The sequence below is a fragment of the Somniosus microcephalus genome, chromosome 22 (genome assembly GCF_052327205.1).
Source record: "Somniosus microcephalus isolate GS21.2 chromosome 22, FLI_Smic_1.0, whole genome shotgun sequence".
Lineage (NCBI taxonomy): Eukaryota > Metazoa > Chordata > Chondrichthyes > Squaliformes > Somniosidae > Somniosus > Somniosus microcephalus.
This window is the reverse complement of record NC_141008.1, coordinates 68,674,461-68,700,409: the sequence shown is the minus strand read 5'-3', so window position 1 is coordinate 68,700,409 and position 25,949 is coordinate 68,674,461. Positions and strand designations below refer to the sequence as shown.

At 43.3% G+C, this 25,949-nt stretch overlaps 1 protein-coding gene across 2 annotated transcripts in view; it reads right to left on the bottom strand.

The window, feature by feature from the left end:
* Nucleotides 1-876: 876 nt before the first annotated feature.
* The window catches only part of acaca (acetyl-CoA carboxylase alpha), a 284,054-nt gene continuing 258,981 nt past the window's right edge, over nucleotides 877-25,949 (bottom strand). For both annotated transcript variants that reach the window (XM_085965017.1, XM_085965018.1), the window contains 4 exons: nucleotides 16,980-17,134; nucleotides 15,477-15,647; nucleotides 8,475-8,611; nucleotides 877-5,293 (listed from right to left, as the gene is read on the bottom strand). In XM_085965017.1, the coding sequence (XP_085821143.1) occupies nucleotides 5,167-5,293; nucleotides 8,475-8,611; nucleotides 15,477-15,647; nucleotides 16,980-17,134 (590 nt within the window). In that variant the 3' untranslated portion in view covers nucleotides 877-5,166. The remainder of the gene's footprint in view (nucleotides 5,294-8,474; nucleotides 8,612-15,476; nucleotides 15,648-16,979; nucleotides 17,135-25,949) is intronic.

The window sequence follows — 25,949 nt, the reverse complement described above, 5'->3', positions numbered from 1 at the left end:
CTACATTTAAACAACTTCATTTCCAAGTGCAGCACTAATTAGCTGCAGAATTAGTGAAGCTGAGTACCCCCATAGATCGAAAAAACCTCGAGGGAGGCTCCTGGATAGAGAATGTCGCATTTCCAATTATTTTGTTGAATTGCTAATTCAGTTATTGCACCAAGTGTAATTGTGATGGGTATTGGCGTGCAATTCAATTTGTTTTAAATATTTGTGGGACAGTCTGATTGGTAATGACTCCGACCTATCCTCGTGGCCTAGATGAAGAATCAGACAACACAAACCGCTAAGACTCAATTTAATTTTTTTTTATTTTGATCTTTTCAATACTCTTGAGATCGAAGAAGTTACAAAAGCCTTAAATTAGAAAACGTTACTACTTTGATCCTCAGCTTTGCGAGAGCACAAGATTCTTTTTACACTGTAATGCAACTAATTTCCCTGTCCCCCCCCCCCGGTACCTTTGTGGTTTATCAATCTACTGTCAAAGTTAAGAGTTGCTCCGAAACCCAATTTTACCCTCTCCTCCTTTCCTGCAGATGCTGACTTTTATCAGGGTACAGTCTGTGGTCACTGGCACCTCACCCAAATGGCTATTCACACAAGACATTGAATGTCCACCAAGGATCATTGGAAAGCAAGCCAAAGTGGAACTGGGACTCCTGGCTAATTTCCCCTTCTGTAGCACAGAGGCCAAGAATGGTGCTAACTAGAGCCCAGACCAGTGTGCATTTGAGCCACTGAGAGTTACATAGCTTATCTCTGGTGTATTATCTCAGTTATTCTATGTTGATGTGACAGGATGTGCCAGCATTTCCATTGGGATACAAGTCACACTGACCCTCAGTACAGCTGTGTGGGCTTTTGTTTTGTTTCTTTGCTTTTGCCATACAAGCGAACAGCACTGGACTGTGCACTGCTTTCTGCTTCACAAACCGAGCAAGGCACGGACAGCCTCTCCTTCCATGAAATAGATGTTGGATTGCACATCAGCTGTGCATTGGCCTCCAGTTATTCTATAATCCATGGCCTACTTAGTGAGATGAAGTTCATGTTGCTCACAGAAAAACTCCTGCCATTCTGTCTGCTTTTAGTTCCAGATGCAGGTCGACATTTGAATTCACTGTATTCCATACTCTCCCATGAGTGTGCAGAATTCAAACAGGACTGCACCTGAACTCAAGTCGACGGTAGTAGTTGTGAATGAGCCCACAGCACAAACCATGCCTCTCCCAGCTGGCACAGGAGCTGAGGGCGAGGGAAGACATTGAATCGTGCCCAGCACAGAAGGAGGCCCTTCAGCCCATCGTGTCGGTTCTTTGAAAGAGCACATGAAGTGGTCAGGTGAAGACGTGGGAGTTTTTCTGGAATTTTTTTTTTAGTTCATGCCCAACAAAGTTCGCCTCATTGCTTTCATGTGTAAAAAAAATTACTTTAAAAAAAAGTATGGAATAAATAAAGTCAATTTTATTGTTCCAGTAACAGGATTGCATCTCAGGATTCTTTGGCTGAAAAATGTTGACCCACTGCTTCAATACAACAAATCACTTCCTTTGTCGCTAATACATTTCATCACTTGTTCAACAGCCAACGTGACTCCCCTCTCCTTAGTTTATGTGGGAATGGGTGAAATTCCTTTTGAGGAAAAAAAATGGGAGAATGACGGCTTTTCTCTGTATTTAATAACCCTTAATAAAATCTCAGCCGCACACAAGTTTGGAATGTGCAATATCTCTGAGAATACCACAGACCGTCCCATTTTCTGTTGACAGGAATTTCACCCCCGAATTGCTCACCTTAACCTTTCATCTCTTATCACCATACAAGAGAAATTCCAGGACAGTGTTAACGCTCATCATGAAAGAACTTTGCTACACAGGTTAACAATATAAACATTATTCCCTAGAAAAATAATGAATTAGAAGTATAAATGAAGTAGAGTAACAGAATTTAGAATTTATACCACGAGACCCAGAACATGATTTGCCGCCCACATTTTATAGACTTGCACTAATCACACAGTAAAACTCTGGGGCTGACGCCTACAATGACTGAAGAGAGTTTTAGACCGGTTTGGATACTGTATAGTTTCCTACAGTCACACCATGGCACCTATTGTCCACTGGTTTATCACAGTTGAGGCTGCGAGTGAAACTCCACAAACTGTTTATTAGGCGCAATCGCCGTCTTATCAGAGGCACCACTGTGGAATATTAAAACAGGCAAGGAGAGGGCATTTTAATTTCGCTTTCTGCTCAAGGACAGTAACTCCAATTGTATCACAAATGACACATCCAACTAATTCGATCACGAAAATAACTGCTCTGTGTTTGCCTTTTTCTCCCACAGTGTTTCCTGCACTAAGACCAGGGAATCCTATTTCGGCCACATGAATCCTGTGGAGACGACATCTCTATGCAGCAACCCCTGCTGGAAGGGAGGAGCAATGGGCCTTAGAATGTGTTGATACTGTAATAAAAATAAAGTTCCCAAAACGTAAATATTACAAACTGCACCTCCATCAATAATACATGTGGCATTTAAAAAAATATATAAACCTAACTCCAAGTTAATCAGTGGGGGCCATTCAGTGCACATGGTACTCTGCATATGCATCTGGGTTCGAATACATTAAAAAAAATACAATAATTAATCATTTACAAAGCCCAAGCAAAAATCCTTGGGTACTACTGCAAATAAAAGAGCTCTGTAAAATAGGTAATTTGTTATGAAGCTGCCTAGAATTGAACAGACGCTGTTTGCAGTTAAAATGATCAGACCGCATTCAACAAGTGGCAAAAGAAATGGCACCTGTGAACATTTTTCAGTGTTTGGGCTCATCTGACTCGTTTACAATACTGGGGAAGATTTTCTCTGAACACCAGGTGCAGCGAAATTGTAAACCCATTCTTTACAAATGAGTTTCTGATTTTGCTCCAATTGCTGCTCAGAGAAGATGTTCCCCCGGTGTAAAAAAGTACCAAAAGCCAGCAGGTAGTCATGAAACAGAGGAGAACAGCACAGCTTCTTTTAGCTGCCTAAATAGGATGGTTGAAAGAAAGAGCCTGAAAGGATCAATTAGCGAAAGACAGAAATTATACCCTGCTGGCCTGCCATCTTATTTTGTGCTAAGGCTCCAAATCTTTTGAGGCTCCCTAAATCTGAATATTCACTTTGTTTAGTGAAGGTATGAATCCCTCGGCTTTGTCCCCAGCTTCTCTGATCTCCCTGCTCCTACAGCTGACCTGCACTCCCGTACTGCTCTGAACTGAGAGATAAGGAGCTGGACATAAAGACGAGTAATGACTTCACTTTCCCTCTCGCCATCCCCTCTGAGCAGAGATTATGGAGCTGCTCGCAGGTGGTCAGCCATGACGCTCCTGCTTTTCTCTCTCCCTTATGTGGACGGAGCAGGTCAGGTGAGATCAGGAAATTGGGGGCACTGAGCCTAGATGCCCTCCACTGCTACATCGCTGCCACTAAATTTTGGCTCGCCTTCAATAGTTTGCAGCAGAAATAGAACTAGTTTGTGCAGTTACACAAATTTTAAACGCAGCCAAGTAAAAAGGGGGAAAACTTAACTAATTGCTGGCCAACCTTTAGCAAGTCATCAACTGACTACCCCACCCAACATTCCTCTAAAACCTGCTTACAGGCCCTGGTTATAGCTTATACAGCAGATCTATATGCGAGCTCTTCCAGATCAAATTATTTAGAGATGTTACACATTGCAACTAAATATTTAGACTCTTACTAAATGTACATAGCTGTTTCCCCAAAGCTACACATTGCCAGGCTACTGAGAAATTTACTGTGGTGGTAAGTCCCTTATCTTAACATATGGACTAATGGTGAAATTGATTTAAAGCCACAAATTATTTTGGACTGATTCTTGGTGCACTGTTCCTTTTAAGTCTTTAGGATAATACCGAGGAAAGGGTTAAACTCCGAGACATCACTTCAGTTTATTAATGCTGAAGTGAATAACATTTCTTCTGTCGATTTAAACATTGCTCCTCATATGTTCACCCTTATGCATTCAAACCGCAAACACTTCTTTCCGCACCAGGGCCAAGGAGAAAGTGCTGACACTTCTTTCACAGATACCTCCTGACATTTCATTACTGTTATTATTCTCAGTTTGCTTGTTGGATTTGGCAATTACCAGGCTTATGGTAAAATATGGAAATTGTAATTTTTCCCGACTGCAAATCAGATTAAAATAGCCAGTGCTGAAAATGGCCACCAGCTCCTCCCTCCTCCTAAAATTGGTCCATCTGCACCAACCTCATTAGGATCCACCTGTCAATCAACCAGCCGACTGCACCTTGAAAATTCAAATTGTAACATAGTTGGGAACGAACTCTAGCCGATAGCTTTGATTTTAATAGAAGAATCTCAAATACTCACATCTTCACCTGCTGGTATACATGCTTTGAGGTTCATTAATGAAGAGTATAGGGCTTAACATAACATGCAGCTTTTTCACACCGTCATAATTCGTCCCTGCATTTTTGCAGAACTCTGCCCAGAGACTTTGTCAATGGCAAGTTGGGGGGCTGGGTGCAACTTCCACTTGGCTGTTTAACTGTTCTTTTAAGTCAGCTCCTGTTTTAATTTTTTATTAATAAACTACAGCAGCAGTTCAGGTAGCTGCTTATACAAAGTGTTAAATATTTCCACAAACCATTAGCATTCTACATCGATTGCAGAGTTAACTAGCACTGCAATCCACAATGTACTACATGCCCTTCATGAGGTATGCTAACTGACAATTTATGCCTGCGAAAGAACCAAGGACTGTAGTATACAGATTTGATTGCTGGCAGTTTGATAGAGACTTTATGGACCAGCAAAAAACAAGCACTGTATCTTTAAGGCATATTCAGTACCTTTCACAAGGACACGAGAGTTCAGGGTGCAATTCAGTGCCAAGAATACATACATTTATATCACATCACGATCTACATCTGGTTAAATTAAATTCCTCCTTATCTTACGTCTCAGCTACAAATTATGAATTGTTAAAATTCCAACTGAGGGCCAGTGTCCATATTTCTGTGCTTGGGTTTCCGCACTCCATAATTCCTAATATCCTCGTCAGTATGGCTGTTGTGATAGAACAAGCAGAGCTAGTGCCCCAGTCCGCTCACTGCAGAATCCAGTCTATGTTGAAGCAGGGGCATCCATTGTTGACAGAATGCGCACAATTTCAGCTCTCTGAGTGGCTGAGATGTGTTGGGTCATGTGAACAATCGAATCCATGGCAACTTCAGGATTGGCCTGCACCAGACTGCAAAGACAAGGTACAATCAAACCACTGCTTTCTGTAATCTTAGTCATCATCTTCCGACTGGCAGCGTTACAGAATTAGACAATTATAATTATGGGGGAAAAAAAACTTATTTACTTACAATAGATTAAAAAAATAGGGACATAAAATGTATGATTATCTAATGGACAAAACTAGCAAAAATACTGGGTGATATAATTTGAATCCAAGCACATTTGGAACCCGGAAATCCTATAGAGCAACTGGGGACTATTAAGTTTGAAGCATCTGTACGTTACACCAGAGCTGGTTGCTCTTAAAGGGCCATGATCATCAGATTGAGGATCCAGAAAAGCCAGGAACTGCCTCCTTCAATACCACTATTTAACATCTGCTGTATTTGACCATCGGGCTAAGTTCAGAATGCAGCCAGCATCATCGCTACAATTGCTGGCTGCTTTCACTATTTGATGTCAGATTTTAGTTTAACTTTAAAGTGGTTCTCAAATGGGGTGATGCACCACCCTCCCCAGATTGGGATGAGGTCTGTACACCAGGAGGGGGGGGGGGGTGCAGCGAAGGTCTGCGAGGACTAGAATCAATGCACTTTTTCAACTTGTGCTACAGTGATTCCTCCCGACTGTGTCCCTCGCTATCTCTGATTTTCTATTGCCCAATCTCTCATGATCTCGTGTCTGAAATTTCCATAGCTAGATAATCTGTTTGTGTGCTGTTGGTTGAGGGAGGAACACGAACAAGGCCACTGGGAGAACTCTTTGCTCTTCTTCACATAGTGCCATGAGATCTCTTACATCTACTCAAACAAGCAGGTTTAATGTTTCATCTGAACGACAGCACCTCTGACAAAGCAGCACTCCCCCAGTACTACATGGAAGTGTCAATCGAGATCAGGGGTTCCCAAACTGCAGTACAAGACATCTCGGGGGGCGGGGGCGGGTATGCAGAGAAACTGTCTAATGGTGGATTTTAAGTTGTATCTGTGTATTATAATTTGTACAATGCTTGGGCATTAACGGATTAAACTATTAACCCTGTCTGCTGAGAGGGGTATGCAGGCAGCTGGTGGATCTGGAAGGAGGTACGCAATAAGTTTGGAAACCTCTGATCTAGATTATCTGCAAGTGGTGATCAGCAGGATCTTTCCTTGGCCTTGATCAACCATAATTGAACAACCCCCTGGCAGGGTGTTTTTTTATTTACTCGTTCTTGGGATGTGGGCGTCGCTGGCAAGGCCAGCATTTAATGCCCATCGCTAATTGCCCTGGAGAAGGTGGTGGTGAGCCGCCTTCTTGAGCTGCTGCAGTCCGTGTGGTGAAGGTGCTCCACGTTGCTGACTTTGTCGTAGTGGTTTTGTTCCTTAAAAAGGACATTAATGAACCAGCTGGGTTTTTAATGACAATCTGGTAGTTTCACAGTCACCATTACTGATGCTAGCTTTTTAAACTCCAGATGTATTTAATGAACTGAATTTAAATCCCCCAGCTGCCTTGGTGGGATTTGAACTTACCTCTCCGGATTATTAGTCCCGGCCTCTGGATTACTAGTCCAGTAAAATAACCAGTATGCTACCGTACCCCTACGGGTGCACTTGCGTGGATGTTGGGTGAGAAAGGGATGGGGTGCAGCCGTGTTGCAGCCCCCCGACTCTCCCCTAACCCTGCTGTTGAGTAATCTGGTGACACTTACCATCCAGACTCTCACATGAACAGTGGCTATTTGAGAGAGGTACCAGAGGGTGTCTGGCACCCATGGAACTGTACCCCAGTGAGGAGTCAATGCCTTCAGGCCAGGACACAGAGAAAACAAATCGGCAGATAAAAAAAACTGGACAGATCCAGATTTTTTTTATTTGTTTAAAAAAAGACAAATAAATAGTGAACTTATACAAAGCGCATTAGATGACGGAGGGACTATAACTCGAGAAAGATCTACCAACTAAGGACTATATTACAGAAGGTGCTTCTTGGAGTTCGAGAGTGCAATTTCTGATTACAAAATGGATTTTTAAAATAGCTCCATCAGTGTAAGAATATCTTCAGATTGTTGTACAGCATTTAAAATCGGTCTGAGCCAAGTCAGTCTGCTTACTGCACCTGCCTGCACAGAACCCTTCAGCTGTGCATGTAGCCATATATGTGTGATAGTTAATACACAGCCTAACTGAAAATTAATACCTTGCTGTGCGAGGCCCCGGGGAAAGAAAAAATATGCAAATTGCAGGGCCTTTCGAGAATCACTTGGAGACGTGCTGGATAAATCGCTTAGTTTGGGGAAACAGTTGATGGACAGTGTGTTTATCTTTGGACTGGCTGCACAGGGCTCCTGCTGAATGCACATTCTGTAGCACACAAAATGCTGAACATATTACAGCTTGTACAAGGGAAAGTCAGGAAAAGCACAGAAGCTGGATTCCACTTGTGTATGTAGATAAGAGGATGCAGAGGTCCCATGTATATAGAGCCGGTGGAGCTGAGGGGGGGGGGGTAATTCTGGGATTTGGAGCTTGGGGGGGGGGGGGCGGGGGGGAAAGACATGTTCTTCTCATCCTCACCCCTTTAGCACGAAAGCTGCACCATTGGCTGCTTTCAGGTACTAAGTACATCTCAGAAATGCATCAACTGTACAACAGCAAACAAAGCCCTACAGTCCCAGACTCCATGGCTCTGCTGCCAGGATTTGGCTCATTTGCCTCCTCCTCTTTTCTCTTTGTTCCCCTTACACCACACTGTTCCCCACTGGAGAGAATGGATGGGCAACCAACTCCCAGGCCTCTGCTATTGCTGCTTGAGAACCAGCTGAGGGAAGCGAAATAGCTTGGTGAACGCAAGGAGGAGAAGTGAGGAATTGCTCATTTCCCAATTTGCCCGTCTCCCCAAACTAGTGGCTCTCCTGTGGCATTGCTCATGCCGAGTTGGCGAATGCAGTAAACGTTTGGGAAAGGTGTAGAGAGACAGCAGATAGCAGCAAAGTGCTTTTTGATTGGTTCCTAGAAATGTTGAGCCAATCAAAACGTGACAGAAATTTTTCCTGTTACTAATTTTTTTTGTGCTACTTATTACTATTTAAAGTGTGATGTGCACTATACACAAGGCTTTCAATATATTTATTAGAGATTTATAAACTGCAATACCAGTAATTTAAAAAAAGAACAGTATTTGGACAGTTTTGTAAGGAGCCTCACCTTCGGATCTGTTTGAGAATATAATCTCTGCAGATGTACTTGATGTTCTCATCAATGACTGAACGAACTCCTTCCTCCTCCAGCAGTTGTTTCTCCAGCCATTCTACCACATCCTTATTGTCATCCCACAGATAGGCCTGGAAGTAAAGAGCATTGTTAGCAGTCATGTGCTGCCAAAAGTGAATGGAAATCTTCAGGTGCAAATCTGGAGATGTTAAAATGGAACTTCATGACTGTAATAATGAATGGAGCCTGCTAATAATCCTACTGGCTTTTATCCAGTTCAGATAGTTGATCTGGTGGAGACGATGTTTAATTCTGGAAGTTAACCTAAGTTTATCTAACTTCTTTAAATCTAAATAAAGGTCTTCTTAAGGCTTATTCTAGTACTCGTGAACTGTGAGGCCACGTCCAGTGGCTGAAAGAAGACATGATCATATATGTGAGGCAACTTAAAAGCTTCCCGTAAAAGGCTGTAACTTCCCCTGCTCTTCTTTGAAATAGTGCCACGGGATCTTTTACATTCCCCTGAGAGAGCAGACCCGCACAAATTGAAAAGTAAAACATTTTCCAGACTCTTTTAAAATGGAATTATAAATGTGTTAAATGACTGTTTTTTGCATCATGATCTAGGAATCTCTCTCAATGTGGTTTGTAGCTCCGGACACTGTCGCAATGACTGTATAGTAGACATCTCTCTAAAGAAGGCCAATGTGTTTAACTTCTTCTTTGTGCAAGAACAAGTTTGAGTTACTTTCCTGTATGGACTATTTTAATGTATTAAACTATATGGCTTAAAATAAAAAAGAGTGCACATTATCCAACAGTTAATCAGCTGGTTTCCCAATGACCCTGGAGTACTAAGCCATACAAACCACAAAGTCCCAGGCTCCAGTCTCATTCTGTGCTGAGTCAGCTAATCTTAGCCAGAACAGCATTTAGACGTTTTAATTGGCATCAACACCCCTGGTGAAGGACTGTTCCAATTCCTCATTGGTATCCAGTGACAACTGCTAGGAAAGTGCATGTATGTGGACATTGGTTGATGACAGCATAGGTCATGGCAGTGGTGCCTCCGTGGTTAAATAGCCTGTTGGCACTCACCATCTAGCCTCACATGAAGAATGACCACTTAGACAAGGTAGCAGAGGGCTGCCTGCAGCCACAAAACCGTATCCCAGCAAGCGTCAGCTGTGGCTCAGTGGGTAGCACACTCGCCTCAGTCAAAAGGTTGTGGGTTCAAGTCCCACTCCAGGGACTTGAGCACATAAAGCTAGGCGGACACTCCAATGCCGTGCTGAGGGAGTGCTGCACTGTCGGAGGTGCTGTCTTTTGGACGAAACGTTAAACCGAGGCCCCGTCTGCTCTCTCAGGTGAACGTAAAATATCCCATGGCCACTATTTTGAAGCTATCCCTGGTGTCTTGGCCAATATTTATCTCTCAAGCAATATAACAAAAACAGATTATCTGGTCATTATCAAATTGCTGTTTGTGGGAGCTTGCTGTGCGCAAATTGGCTGCCGCGTATCCCACATTACAACAGTGACTACACTTCAAATAGTACTTCATTGGCTGTAAAGTGCTTTGAGACATCCGGTGGTCGTGAAAGGTGTTCTATAAATGCAAGTCTTTCTTTCAGGAGAGGAGTGGAGAAATTAGGATTAAAAAATAACCCTTTGTGCTAAAAAAGGTTTATGAAAGATATGTTCCTAAGAACGAGGAGGCATATTGGTGAGGGGTTGTTATTTAAGTACATCTAACAATGCATCTTGGGTAGCAATGATCTCTTGTAGATAGCTTGCCTTAGAGAGGAATTCCTGACATTTTCCCAGATTTTTTACTTCCCATGGGAATTGGCATCAACAACAACTGGGGAGGTTGGTGCACAGGCTGCAGCATCTAACCGATAGGTTGCACACTGATGGGATGGCTGTTTTTTTTGTCCCTTTCTTATGTCCATATATACGGTCTTATTATCACAGTGATAGTGATACAACATAAAGTGAAATGAATTGTATAGTTGTACCTATATTTTAACATTTCACAGGCATTTGAAGACAGTAGCTCTGTTGTGATACAGAAGTACAGTTGTAGGGCTCTTGCAGTAAACAGTTAATTGATGAATTGGTTCTCTCCTGCCTCCTTGCCTTGGTCCTCAACTACCACAAGCCTCCAGCTGCATGAGATGTGCTGTCTGTAGCCCTGGAGTCGAACAGGTACAAGGTGTTTGTCAGTGTACCAAATAACCTCTTTTTCTATTGGTTTTATGAGGATGCTCTTCCCGATGGCAACTAGAAAACCGCAGAAGCTTGTATACAGGGCTTCAAGTCAAACATTAGAGGATGCCTTTTGGTAAAGAGCGTACTTTTTTGATTTGGCCCTCATCTATCACAGAGACATTACAAACTAAAACCACTGAGCCTTTTACAACCTCAGGATAGAACCTTGCACTTCACAGGACTTTCTGCTTTCTTTGGTGCTGAGTTGGTCATATGGTTGACTCTTTAAACAAAATTGGAAGAAAATTAAATACCTTGAGTGACCCCATTTTGCTACAAGCTCCTTGGAGACCTGGTGAAAGTGGCAAGGTCGTCTTCTTGGGGAGCTCTGCAGGTAGGCTCATTTCATTAGGGGACGGCCAGTATGCAAAGTCAGCATTTGAGTATCAGGGGCAGACGCTGCTGCAGCAGCAGCCACGCTCTCTGATTCAGCTCAAGCACATAGTTTGCCAAAAAAACGTCTTTGAGACTGCCACTTGAATTCAAGGTGGTTTCAGGATGCGTGTCAACTCAAAAAGGTGGCAATATAACTACTCAGCAATCTGATTCCTGAGTGAACGAAAGAAAGAGAGATGCCAGATCCCTTCCGCTAACTGGTTTGATTTCACGACAAACAGGGAATGCTGGAAATACAGCATCTGTTCTAATGAAGGGCATACACCTGAAACGTCGTGACCTCAACTCCTCACAGATACTGACTGACTTGCCGTGCATTTCCAGCATTTTCGATTCTTATTTCAGATTTCCAGCATTCGCAGGTTCTCCTTTTATTTTTGGTTTGATTTCACAGCAGGTGAGCTAGAACTCCCGCCTGGAGCAACGCTGCATTTCAGAAGTGCTCAGGCAGTCTACTGGGAAAGTACGTCCAGGATGATGTCAATGGTAATAAAAAGCTGGCGCTCAACACCTGTGCTCCCCTAACATTAATACTCAGCTGTCCGTGAAGCAGCACTCTGTGCATACATACTCCGTGCACCTTTGTCACTGGCCCCAGTGCCACTCGCAGAGGCACACAAAGCAGTATAACTGTAATCACTGACGGCCCCACTCTGCAGATATCCGAGGTGGTATCTGAGGTATCGTTATGTATTTGGCAGATTACACTTACACTGGCCCACAGACTCTCTGTGGGCTTTTACACTGGAAGCTGTGGTGATTAGAAATAAATTTCAGCGCGACGCCCTCTACAGGGAATGTGTGAACAGGGCAAGTAAAGGTGTGTCTCCTTAACCAATCAGATTGAAGAATTCTTACTGGGCATCTGAACCAGGAAGTGCAAGTTAGAATATTTAATTCAATGCCAAATCATGTACAGAAAGTGAAAAAAAGAAAGGTTGGATTAAGAGAGATAAAAGACAGAAAGAAAAAAGGAAAACAAATGTAATTAAATTTTTTTATCTTTTTAAATCTTCAACAATAAAAATCTGAAGGAATGAGACATCACACTTGTAAAAATTAATTTTCATTGCCAGAGGTGTTGTTTGGAAGTAATTAAGACTTATCACACTGTTAAAATTCACTTACACTGAAATGGATAAGACCTAACTTTTTCGGGCGAATTTAGTGGGTATCTATCACACAAGTACAGCAACTTCACGTGGTTCCATGTGTTTAAATGCAGAGTCTCTCGGCGAGATACTGGTTAGAGTGCAGCTTCTGGAGGAGCAGAGCAACTTCCTGATTTACGCGTTTAACTGCGCACGTGCAGATGCCGGAAGTTGCTGTCCGATTTACTCTTTAATAAGGCAAAATCCGGGCCATTTAAAAATAAACTTACAGCTTTCAAGTGGCTTAGTGGGCAACTAAGCCACACAGAACAGAACGGCTCAACTTCAATCCCCGGCCTATGCTAATTAGCATACCTCAGGTCAGGTGACAGTTGGAGCGCTAAAAGTGGCAAAGATTTGCGACGAGGGTGGGTTAAGAAACAAAAATCAGCTAGGATTCCTATTCCTGATTACCATCCAATGATCCGTGCTGGGAAGGTGGATACCTGGACGTTAGGCGAGAACAGTAACAGGCTTGGCTGTAATGCCCTCTATTGTTCAATAGCCTTTCAACAATCATTGTCTGGATTCACACGTGACAAATGGCCATTTGAACAAGGTCGTACGGGATTGCTGGCACCTGTGGGATCTCAACACAGTGACAATCAGTGCCTCCAGGACCAAGGGAACAAAGAGAAAACATTTTAAAAATAGAAAATCATTCGCTCATGTACCCCTATTTGTTCCTCCCAAACCAAGATTATTCTCCAAATGCAAGGTTTTGTTCCCAGGGCTCTGCTGTGACCCAGATCACGAGGAGTGGCACTGCTCTCTGCCCCTTTTACCTGTGGGCCACAGTTGGGCGTTGTGACTACCTATCCGGCCGCCAGCCTAAATCTGGAGGCTGCTTATTAGATCAGTTTCTTTGGTTGCTTCTTTTTTTTAATTTTGGCTACATAAACCAAACGTGCTGCACGAAAATGCTTCCCGATGCCTTTTTTTGACAGCTCCTAATACTAAAATGCATATTCATGGTGCAAGCCCGTCATAAGCTCAAACAAAGTAATACTTGGCATGCGAGGTTGAAGATTCAAAGGATGTAAATGACTATTCATTTTAAGCTCACATAAGAAGAGCAGATTTACCCAAGAATTCCAGCGCTTGTGGTTTAGGAGAATATTTAATACCATTAATATTTTTAATCCTTTTGGTTTTAATTAAGTAACAGCACGCCAGTTCCTATCAACACATTCCAGGGTGCAGATTAATTGTAGCTTAATATAATCAGAGTTGATTGTTGTAAGTATTAGTTAGCGAAACGCCTGCATATAATGTGTATTCTACCTGGGGAAGTTGGCATGGCTCCAGAGTATTTTTGCTTTGTGCGTGGACGGATGTTTGAAGCAGTGTTATGACCAAGGTTGGGAACAGTCTTTTTCTTTTGTTCTGGCAAAGTTTGGGACTTTATTTTCTTATTTTGCTTCTGTCACGCACCTCGTCAGTTATTAGCTCCGTGAGGAGCCACTGGAGCCGTGTCTCAAATGGGAGGATAAGAGCGCACTCTGGATTTCACGCGACTGCTTTGATCTTTTCTGTTCATTTTAATTGGAACTGGTTCTATTTTTACTGAAATAGTCTCACTTTGCAATTTTTGGGAAGGCTTTCCATGTCTTCAATGTCAAGTTAAAACCCTGGTGTTTACTTGCTTGCAAGCACAAGATTTACATGTAAACAGCAGCACATGCTGACGCTCCAAGACATCACATCGAGGGCTCCAATGACACACTTACAGCGCTACTGTACACAACTAAAAGGAACACGGAATTGCTAATGGTAAAAAGTTTAATTATTCCGAGGAATTTCTGATTGTGTTGTAAAGAGCACAGGGCAAACTCAGTTAGCCTTTAAGGAACATCCAAGTAATATAAACGATATCAAACATCTAACTTTAAGTAATGGATCAGGTTGTGACAGTCTGGTTAGATTATAGAAAAATGCAAAGCATAACTACTTATTTATCTATTTTTGAACTTTTACTTTTACCATCTATTAAACTACACCATAGAGTGTAATGCTGATGATTTGAAGTTGTTATTTGCATTAAAAATTCAAATGATCCAATAAACATAAATAACATAGCACAGTGGGAATTTAGTGCTAAAAAAATTGAACGATCAGATAATTTGACTTAACATAGAATTAAGAGCAGATTGCATACAGTGCCTGCACTTGTCTATGTAGTTCCCAATGAGAAAAGATGCCCACTAATCACGCCATATAATTCAGCACCTTCAATCCTGAATGTGTCGGCACTCCGGCACACCACTGGGTTATGGCATTTAAAAAAAAAACAAAATTGTATAATTTTGATCGATTTATTTTTGGTCTTATATTGCCTATTTTCCACAAAGTAAAGGTATTCTCCCCTCTCACTGGCCTATAAGGGGTTATAGGCAGGCAACACGCTCCATATAGTGGTCAATTGCTTTTTCTGCACGGTCTGTCAGTTTACTACTTGTTCCTCACCCCTCCGCTCCATCTGCCTGGTCCCACCCTCCAAAGCTCCCTCCAGTGCCTTGCCACCTTTCCCCTCTGCCTTCAAAGGCCTCCTCAAGTCTCTCCTCGCAGACCGTTGCCAGGAATCTCCTTGGAGCTGTTCCTACTTCGCCGCCGTAACTTTGTCGCAAGTGTAGTGGAAACTCTGTATACGTGCACAAACAGGGTTTCTGCTGCCTTTGCTTTTGATTGCTTCAGACGCTCATCTACCACCCTGCAGAGCAATCCAAGGTTTGTGTCTGTGTGTAATGAGCACTATGGAAATGCGAGTTGTTTTCCTCCCTGTTACACAGGCGCGTGATCCTTTGCTGCCTCTCGAGTGCTGATGATTTGATTTTCAGCTGATTTAGGACACAATTTGCAGACCTGCTGGACTAGATCTTGTAAAATATAAAAGTTTTAAACTGTACGGACTACACTGATAACACGAAGGGCTGTAGGATTCGGCAGGTGACCAAGCTATTTCACCAACCACGTAGCAGCACTATCGAGACATTCACCTCACCTCAGGCACTTAGTCACGGGGGGGGGGGGGGCAAGATCAATTAACGCTCAGTACCTCTGTGCGTCTTCGGCTGGCTCTCCTCAAACTCCATCAGTCACATTGTGCAATGCTACTAGAGTAGCATTGCACAAACAGATAGTACAAGCGTTAAGTCACAGCTCCCCAAAAACCTACCTTCACGGCACCTTCAGCCTCCACGAACCAGCGCCTCAGCATTGCCTGAATCTGTCCATCAGTCAGCTCCGAGTTTGCGTCCAGGATCATCATCTTCACGGTGTCTTCCAGGAGCAGTCTGCGCAGACGCCAGTAGAAGAACGTACGTGATGTCGGCCAATCCAAGATATCCTGTCATTAAACAAGAAACCATAACATATTCTACTTTCCACAATCTGAATTCTCATCAGACTCGAAAATTCCAGTGTGCTTCATCAAATCTCAAGTGTGTCTGAATGAAGAGTTCGAAGTTAAGAGCATGATCCTGATCCAAGCAGTTAGGTTTTCAATGCTCAGCCCAAGTAATCCATTCCTCAGCGTCATCTGATGACCCAGCGCATGTTGGAGGTCTAATTATTTGATCATTAACACTTCCTAATAATTTTCTCACGATGGCCTTTAAAACTTGGAAAAACACTGTGGTTTAGATTTCAGCTCACTTTTACAATGATCAAATGAGTTGAGATACACCTGTACATAGAAATGCTGACCAAAGCATTTTATTATTCCTATTAACTTTTTCGAGAAGCTAGTTTGAGTCAGTGGAACAGAGCAACCCGATTCCTCAAATTGGTGCTGGCTCCATTTCAAATGCCGCATGTTACACATTATTGATAAGATCCAAGTGACAATTTATTAATTAAACTGAAGCGGTCTTGTATTTGACTGGAGTGGAACCAATAAATAATATAAAGCAGCTCAGGCAGGAGCATGCCAACACTAAAACATTCTTAGAGGCATTTCAGCTGGCTGGCTTTTTCTTTAGTTACTTTTTGTTGGTCTTGTCCTAGATTTTCCGACACATGCTAAGGTCTAAGCAATCAGCATTTCTACAAACTACATTTAAAAAGATAACGGCAAGCGTGATTTCAGAATTAATTCACAGCCTCAGTTAAGGCCACGCTGTAATCAGCCTGTAGCAAGGGAGATGATGGTGGAGGGAAAGGGGGGGGGGGGGGGGTGGTGGTGTGGTGGGGGGCGGTCGCTGAGCAACACCCAAGCAGAATCCCTGCTGTTCTGTCCCTCCGTTCCCATCAGCTAGACTGTAGATCTCCAAATTTCAACCCTCTGGCAGGTCGAACCGTAGCAACTATAATGAACATGGCTGAATGTTGAAGATGGTTTACAGTCTCCTTCCAAGTAGCTCCCCAGGTCATGCCTGGAACCTGACCTATTTAATTATATTGCCTAATTGATCCGAGGCAAACCATGCACCTTCAGTAAGATGCCCTTTTTACAATCTGCATGCCGACATGCATTAGACTCGACTTTCAATTTACTGCAACCAGAAGGGGACCATACCACAAGAGAACAGTCGGACTCCCACTATTGTGACTAGTCTTGCGAATGACTGACAGCAATCTTGTAAATGTTGGCCTGCAGGTGGTGCGACTGGATGGGCCACTCTGTATTCAAAAAGGGACTGCTAAAAATAGAGCAAGTGGAATGGATTAGATCACTCACCGTAATGACCCCCTTTTCTTGCATGCGGCCTGGAGTGTCATGAAGGTCAGCAAACTTCACAGCAACCTGGTGGTATATGGGCATTAGAAACTCCTCCCTCTCCTTCAACTTGGTTTCCAGCTCCTTCCGCTCACACGGACTCAGCTCTGGGGTGCCTGCAGCGAAAGAAATACTTCTACTTAAAACATGGCAACAAAAAAGTCTGCACAGGCTTGGAGCACGCAATGATCAGACACCGAGTCTGCAGCCTTTTAGCGTTTGGGTTTTCTCCTCCAGTCACACCATTACCTTATTCCTCTGCTGAAGGCCTCGATGCTTGCTGGGCACGGCTCCACAGGGGACATCGTTCCCTCCAGCATCTCACATGGGTAGCTATTCTTCACATGTGGGCCTAGACAGTGTGAGCCAGGCCCATCAAAGCTGAAATGCTGTTCTCGCCTGGCATGCAGAGGTCGCTGGACTGCAATCAGGAGCGAAAGCCCGGGCTGATTTTCTTCCCCCCGCCACACCCCCCCCCCCCCCTTTCCCAATGGGCGGCGAGACCAATTGTAGCGCCATCCCGCTGGGTTCAGCTAACAGAGCACAGGCGAAGGTTTCAAACCGGGGACCTTATAGCCTGCACAGCTTGGTAACAGAGCAGGCAAGGCAGACACCCACAAGGCTAAAAGCTTGGATTTTTCATAGTGAACAATAATATAATCACCATCCTGAAACACAGCAATATGGCCACTTCAATACACAATACAAATATATGTCAGGAGCACCTTCAGCAGAGCTGTTACTCAACAATACCCCATTCTGATCACCATTCAGTGAGGTGCAGCATCATCAGATTCGAATGGGTTTAAACTGATGACATCCAGTATAATTTATTTCATTTTTAGCTGCCAAGAGAGTCAAAACAAATACTGCCACTATATTTAGTCCTATTCAGTTGATGAAAAGTTTGGCAATTAATTTCTCTGTGTGATACAGTTGACATTCTCAGTGTCTTCGCCGTGTTTCCCTTTAATAACAGAGCAACGAGATGTCATTTCTTTCACCTCGCAGCTGTGCAACGTTCACAAACAGAATGATCAGCCTCATTTAAAGCTGCATGACACCACAATATGGGACCAGGACTACCAAGCACTTAGGGGTTATTAACCAAAATCGGCACTTAAATATTCCACTCCCCTCTTAAAGAGAATTCTGTTGGATTTAATGGAGCAACAGTGAAAAAGACAGCAATATGCAAAGCAGACAGAAACAAACTGCTCTATGAACTCATATTTAACCCAGTGTCTCATTTTTATAATCACCCACTTGAACTTTATCATTTCTCTCTCCCCCGAGCGCTCCATCCCTTAGGATCTCACTTTAATTCTTCCTAGAGCCACACGTGTTGAAATTCAAGACTTGTCAGACTGAGTCCTACTCTAAATTAATCTTTTCCAGCATCGCCGAATATTTCCCTCGGCCTTCCTTTCCTCCTCCAATGTACAGGTTTTAAAAACCCTAGCTTGGTGTCACCCAGGCCATTCGCCTCCTTTTATACTTGGAGTGACAAGCACTGGGCTTCACTTTTATATTGTGCCTCAGAGAGCAAATGCGTGGGCCCTGCTCTGTGTTCACATTATTAAACACAGCTCCCCTTATTTTTATGGGTCTGTGGTGCCATTCGAACAAGGGAACTGCGGCTTGTTCAACACCATGTGCAGGCTTCCCCGTCCTCTGCCCTACGCTTCTCAACTTTGACTGTGTTCTGCATTATGAGGCTCAACCCTTCACCTAGGTTTCTCAAAAAAAAAGCGCAACACTCCTCCAATCTTTGATATCATTTCACACGTGGATGCTTTCTACTCACTGGGACGCACCCACTATCTGCTGAGAGCTGCTTCGTAGCATGCTGTTCCCAGAAGGCTTTGCGCACTTCCATCTTATTGAAGTTGCTTTCATATATTTGCGCCTAGCTTCATCCAGTTTCAGGCTAGCAAAGCCGCTCCTGCTCTTGCATTCAGAATGGGGAGCTGGTCTCCATCTGCACACGGACCTCTGCTTTTATACAGAACCCCGCAAGCTGCTCTCATGACCTTCAGATTCTGGGAGATCTGCTGTTGTTTTCACTGCTAAATCCGACTGTCTTGTTCCAGACCCTCGGGCCACAAAAACTGGGTCGGAGAACCAACTGCCAGGGTAAGGACGCTGGATTTAGCAGTGTAACTGGAATCCAAATTAAATGAAAGCCAGTGTGAAAGTAGCTAGAGAGAGCAAATGTCAAGTGCCAGCTTACTTATTTCCATGGGTCTATGATGCCATTAGGATAAGGGAGCAGGGATTGTTCACACTATTTACGTACAGCTGACTTGGGGGGGGGGGGGGGGGGGGGGTTAATTTTCAACTCCGTCACCTGGACAGTAACCTGACTGAGCAGATCAGCCCCCGCCCCATATAACCAAACCGGTTTTCATTACATTTAAAAAGGGTCATCGTCCAAGCAGCGAAGTTGAAAATTAACCCTTAGGTCTCCCTCCACCCCCACACTGTAAAAAGCGTTTCGAAACACATGGGAAATCCGCTTGTGCCGTTTCAAATGACCTTGCATCTTGGGAAAAATTCCGTTTACGTCCGATAGTTATCAAAAATAAAATATTTTCATTTTAACTTATAATGCAAAGTGTTCTCGTGCAGTGATGTTGCTAATTTCCCCGTGTACAAGACTTCAGCCAACAGTTCCCAACACCGTCACAGTCAAATGGGGACAGCAGACTGCTAATGATCACCAGTTAATGACTGCGACCAAGTCAATAGAAAACATCCACTTTGAAACCGGTTAGATCTTGCCTGACAGCACTGGACCTGCAGAATACCGAGTGCCTGCGTTGATGCCAAGATGTGGACAAAACTAATGAAAAAATCATTCGGGCCCATATAGTTCTTGAACAGTGAACCCAGCTCCAGGACGGCGCAGGGTCCAGAGTGCAAAACGGAAAACAATTTCACACTAATTGGCAATCTCAATCTCTTAAAGAGGAATTCACTCTGGTGCAGTGGGGCGCTTTTAATTTTGAAAATAATGCAGGTTGTTGAAGAGCAGAGACAGATTGACCTGCATCTACCCCAACCCCATTTATACCTGATCAGGAGCACTTGATGCTGAAAACAAGGTGCTATCACTGGAAAGTGAAGGGTGATAAAGGGTTTCTGGTGACAAGTCTTTCAATTTTACTGAAATTTAGTCTCCGGAAACTATGGGAAATGTGGGATGTGAAAAAAGATTGACCAGAACCTGCCCTAACAGCCTGTAAAGTCAAGTATAGCACTGGAGAATGTGAATGGATGTATGGGAAAAGGAAAGCCTGAGATGCAGGTACTTGAACATTTATTAGGAATTGTAAATGTACAGCAGGCAAGCTGGACTGAAAGTGTTTTATGCTCCTAATGACACTTCTCTTGTTGAAGAAGCAGCCCAACCATCCAGACTAATGGTTTAGGTAATATTAACAAATATGTCGATGACTATTTTCTGCTCAATTTAAAGCTGGGTTGCTTTAAAGATTTTTGCTGCTCCAGCCCTGTTCTCTTGGAAAATAAACAGCAGTGAAGGAGAAGGCCGAGAGCGATTATGCAATGATTGATCCCCTCAGACTATTTGTTGTTCACAATCACTATTGTAAAACCAAGCTCTTGATCAACCGCAGAAACGTGTCTACAATTAAATCACTAAAGAGGCTTCATATCCTTCCTGCTTCATGTTGGCAAGTCCAAAGTAACAACTGAGCAAAACACCTCAGTAGTCTTCACACACTGACACCATTTGACCAATTAACTCTTTGGCCACCGGCTTTTCTTCTTGGCAGCCTTTCAAATGCACCGGCTTTTCTTCAATACAATTTAAAACTAAATTCACAACTCCTCGATGACAAAGTGGGTAAATGCACTGAGCAACTGAGCCACACAGTCCAATAGTTTTGATCCCTGGTCTGTGTTGAGTCAAGGCCATGCTAGTGGTGTTACAATTGGTTTTAAAACTCCTGGGCTAGGAAACGGGAAGAGGAAAATCTTGTGTGTGTGTGTGTGCATGTGAGTGAGTAAGAGTACTGAAATACACCCAATGCCCATGTAAATCATACCCCAGCAAGATTGGAGAGGAGGTGGGTGCAGCAAATCCTTCAGGTGGATGTTGGGCGATGACAGGATCAGGTGTTATGCCCCTTATTTCTGAACAGCCTGCCACACTCATTGCATAAATTCACACATAATGAATAGCCACTAAGCGAGGTACAAGAGGACAGGTGGCACACCTGGAACCATGCCCCAACAAGCGGAGAAAAAAAGGGTTAATTAAAAAAAATTTTTTTTTTTTTTTTTTTTAGGGAAAATACAACAGAATCAACCAGCCTGGGCACGTGTGGACAGCACAGAGTGACTTGCCCGTCCGTGTCTGTGTCACTGTTTGTGTCAGCCTTGGCTCTGTATCCACGTAAAACACCGGACCCCTTGCCCTCAGAGATGGGCTACACGGTGAGGTAGATTTGAGTCAGTTTGATGCGAATGGCTGATGCTTCTCTAACTGTTCCTTTCTGCAAGAATCTTAATGTATGTGTTGCATTGGCAATTTAATGCTACGTGGGGCAGGTGGAATTAATCCACATAGCCACTAGTTTATACTGCTCTAGGAGCTATATCTATACAAGGATCACAGTGTGAATGAGCTTCTCCACGCAGGTGAAGCTCAGCAAGTCAAATTAAATGAGCCTTGAAAATAACAAAGTGGTAGGATTTTAAAAAATTGTGCCGTTGAGGGTCTATATTGAAATGCTACACCACAAAGTTCCAAGGCACAAACTTGTGCTCAGATTTCCCTCGTACTGCGTTTCCTACTCTTGGCTAAGGCAATAAGGTTAGATTGCAAAGAGTGACGCTGATCCCACAAAAGACAGAGGCCAATAAAGAGTTTGCTGTCAATTATACTGCCAATGTGCCTGAATGGGTCTCAATCAGCACCTGCATGAGATGTACCCGAGGCAAATTTGTTTACACTTGTTCTGATTTATAATAATGATGATGTTGTTCAGATTTCTTGATAAATCCTAACCTCCGATTATTTCAGCGATGTGGAAAACACAGTGAGGGTTCTGCTTGGGAACAGTTTCCAAAAGTCAGTTCCCAATCCTTACTGGGTTTCATCGGATCAACTGAGATTTATCTGGATTTGAATAGCTTCAATCAATTTGCATTTCAGGTGTCACATTTGCCCGTTTTCAGCCTATGCTATTCATGCATCTTCAAAAAATCCTTGCTTTTCTCTCCCTGGTGAAGTTTTTGTCCTCATCAGGTTGGCAGATGATTGAAGATTGAGCACTTCCCCATTTAAAGCACCTAGCGTCAGTGTCATGAACTCACCAATATTGTAAAGCACAGTTAAGATGCAGAGTAAAGCTCCCTCTACTCTGCCCAATGTGTCTCAGCACCAACCCCAGAAGAACACCCCTACTGCACCAGTGCAAATTCTCCCAGTACCCACATCAATTAGTCTGTGCATTGTCTGAGGAAGATTGCCTAACCAGTGAAAATTAGTGATTTAGAGGCAGTTTTTTATGCTGTGGGTGCATGCCCACTGGGAACTGGATTGAAATAATTTTTTTGAAAAACAGGAATAGTATCTTAATACAGGAAGGCAAAGGAAGCTAGTTTCCGACAGGGGAAAAAAGCTCGGTTTATTATTGGGGTTAGTGGGTTGCTAGGGTCGCAATATCAGTATTGTGCAGGTGGCAACAACCCCAGACTAAGCTTGCTGGAATTGCTAAGATCAATCATTGGGAGGACCTGGCAACTTTTTAAAAAACTAGGTCTGCCCTGCATCTGGTCTTAGCAAACCCAGCAGGATTGCAATCAAGAGTTAGTGGCTCTAGCATCCCAGTAAACCCAATATAAATGCAACTTGAGAGAGAGAAACCTGTGTGTACGTCACTGTTTCAGTGTCATCCTTAGCTCAGTGGTAGCACCCTCGTCTGAGTCAGAAGGCTGTGGGTTCAAGCTAAACCCCAACCCCAGAGACTTGAACACATAATCTAGACTGAAGTCTTTCATAGAAATTTACAGTACAAAAGGAGGCCATTCAGCCCATCGTGTCTATACTGGCCCAAGAAAGAGCTATCCAGCCTAATCCCACTTTCCAGCTCTTGGTGCGTAGCCTTGTAGGTTACGGCACTTCAAGTGCATATTCAAGTACTTCTTAAATGCGATGAGGGTTTCTGGCTCTACCACCCTTTCAGGCAGTGAGTTTCAGACCCCCACCACCCTCTGGGTGAAAACATTTCCCCTCTAATCCTTCTACCCATTACTTTAAAACTATGTCGCCTGTTTATTTACCCCTCTGCTATGGGAAATAAGTCCTTCCTATCCACTCTATCTAGGCCCCTCATAATTTTACACAACTCAATTAAATCTCCCCTCAGCCTCCTCTGTTCCAAAGAAAACAACCCCAGCCTATCCAATTTTTCCTCATAGCTTTCAGATGAAATGTTAAACTGAGGCCCTCTCTGCCTATTCAGGTGGATGTCAAAATCCCATGGCACTATTTGAAAAAGAGCTTTTGGGTTGGTTATTCTCTACCAAATCCCCAAAATAGTTACCTCACCATTTCTCTCATTACTATTTGTGAGAGCTTGCGGTGAACAGATTGGCTGCCATGTTTGCCTACATTACAACAACGACTACACTTCAAAAGTAATTAATTGGCTGTGAGGCACTTTGGGACATCAAGAATGTGAAAGGTGCTATCTAAATGCAAGTTCTTTCATTTGCAGCTCAGAGCATTTGATCATCTGTAACAAGGGGCTCGAGTTTGTATCATTGAGTGCTATTTAGGGTTTTCAATGGGAAAAACACCTCAGGTATCCAGAGCCTTGTGGGCAGAACCCTGCTATTCCGAGTTTGATGCCGATGCTGTCTGTGTCTGCTTCCAAAAACCCGATGAGGTTGCGAAAGGTCTACCAAAATTCTTAAACAAACAGATGTCTAAAAATCGTTGGCACTTCAAGATTACCCAACAGCTTCAGTTGCACAAGCCAACAGCTATATTTTGTGATGCATACAATCTGCTCAAGGTTACTTTGTCACATCTAATATTGACAAGTTTTACAAATCTGGCTTGTATCTCCCACTATCACAACATATGGCACAGAGGAACCTCCACTGCTCGCCATAATATAGGGACACCCCCGATGGACAATAGAAATTGGTGGATAATCACGAGTGCCTGCTCCACAGGGCAGGCGAATTTCCAGAAATGGGCCCTAAAACTAACATATGAAAGGGGCCAAATGCCTACATAGCATCATAAAATCCGCTCTTTTTGCCCCCGTTTCCCGCTTGGAAAAAAGGACGCAATGGCGTCCAAATCTCGCCCCCCCCCCCAACTGAACTCGATACTTTGTTTCAACCATTAGTTGGTTTGTCTGAAGACGGGTGGGGATTGGAAAGGGCCACCCTGTTCAATTTAAATGCAGCCATTCTGTGTGATTTGTGTAAATGTGTTCGATTGGCAGATCTTTTTGAATTTCACAGGCAGCTATTTACATTTTGCTTGGTCCCAAAATCGAAGTATATACCAGCCTGTATTTTTCAAATTGGGTGAGTAATCTGGAGTCTTCGAAGAGAATCTTCAAAGTGAGTTTGTCTGGAACCTCTTAAAAAGGATCAGTCAAGCTAGATAGCTTCTGTAGATGGTGTGAAAAAGATGTAAGGAAAATCTTAGTTTATCACAGGAGTTCTAGTGTATTTTTTTTACTGCATGAGGAGATGGCAATTCTCAAGAACTACTATAAAAATGTTAGGTTACTGGTACTATTTATTTGCTTTGATACTTCTTAATAAATTTGTTTGGCAGTTAAAGTGTTATTCTGTTGCCTTCCAAAAATGACGAGGATCTGGTAAAAGCACTGGATAAAATAGATAGTCTGCAAAGGGTTCGCTGTTCCTTTCCTAGACAGGTTATGAATTTTTACACAGATATTAGGGTGAGGGAAAACACTTTCTGGGACATGGGGCGCTAGGTCGCTCTAATTACAGCAGCCAAACGCAAACTCAAAATGATCTAAAGTAAAAGGGAAAAGAAACCCAGAAATGTCCCCACAAATGGTCCAGTAATACCGTATGAGAATGAAGACAAATACAATAGAAATAACAAAATAAATATTATGTAGTTATATTCAAGAAGAAAAGGAACGAAACAGAAGTAACTGAAGAATCTGCGCAATAAACAAAGGGGATGAAATTGGCCTTCAGCGATAATATGAAAGGAACAATAGCGAATCAGCAGCCTGTTCTACATCGCGCCTAACTTTCGATTGGCTTCAATGGAGAAGAAAATGGGACGGGTGTAAAATGGGCTGCCGATTCACGATCACTCGTTTCGCACCATCGCCGAAGACCAATTTCAGCCCCGATGTCTTGTGCAAGGCTTTATTCTGCAAAAACTCTGGTGGCTAAAGGAGGCTTCACTGTAGTTTAGTCCCATCATAGTGGATAGCATCAAACGTCAGCAATAGAAGCCGCGAGTTTGGTTTAACAACTACTGTACTTACATTTCTATACTGCTCCTCAGACAGAAAAAGGTCACAAAACGCTTTACAAGTTGCACGAAGAATAGTGGATGCAAAGCAGACTGAAAAATTGGCAGGGGTGGGGGAAAGAGTAGATATGGTTGAATATACGGCCAGGGCAGGTACAGATGTAACAAGGTGGAGGGGGTTTGCACTGTGCGATCAAGATGCTCCCTACTGTGTACATGCATGGTTTCAAGAGGATCAACTGCTTTTCTAGATACGGAGAAGCAGCTCATTTTATGGTGCTTCGTACTCACTGGGGTAAATGCTTGGCAAGCTGCACCGGGGGCAGCCGGTACTTAAAATGGTTCAGGACTCAGGCCTACAAGAACGGGCAGGTGGCATAGCCGCTGTACTGACTTTGCGCCCGTTTCGGATG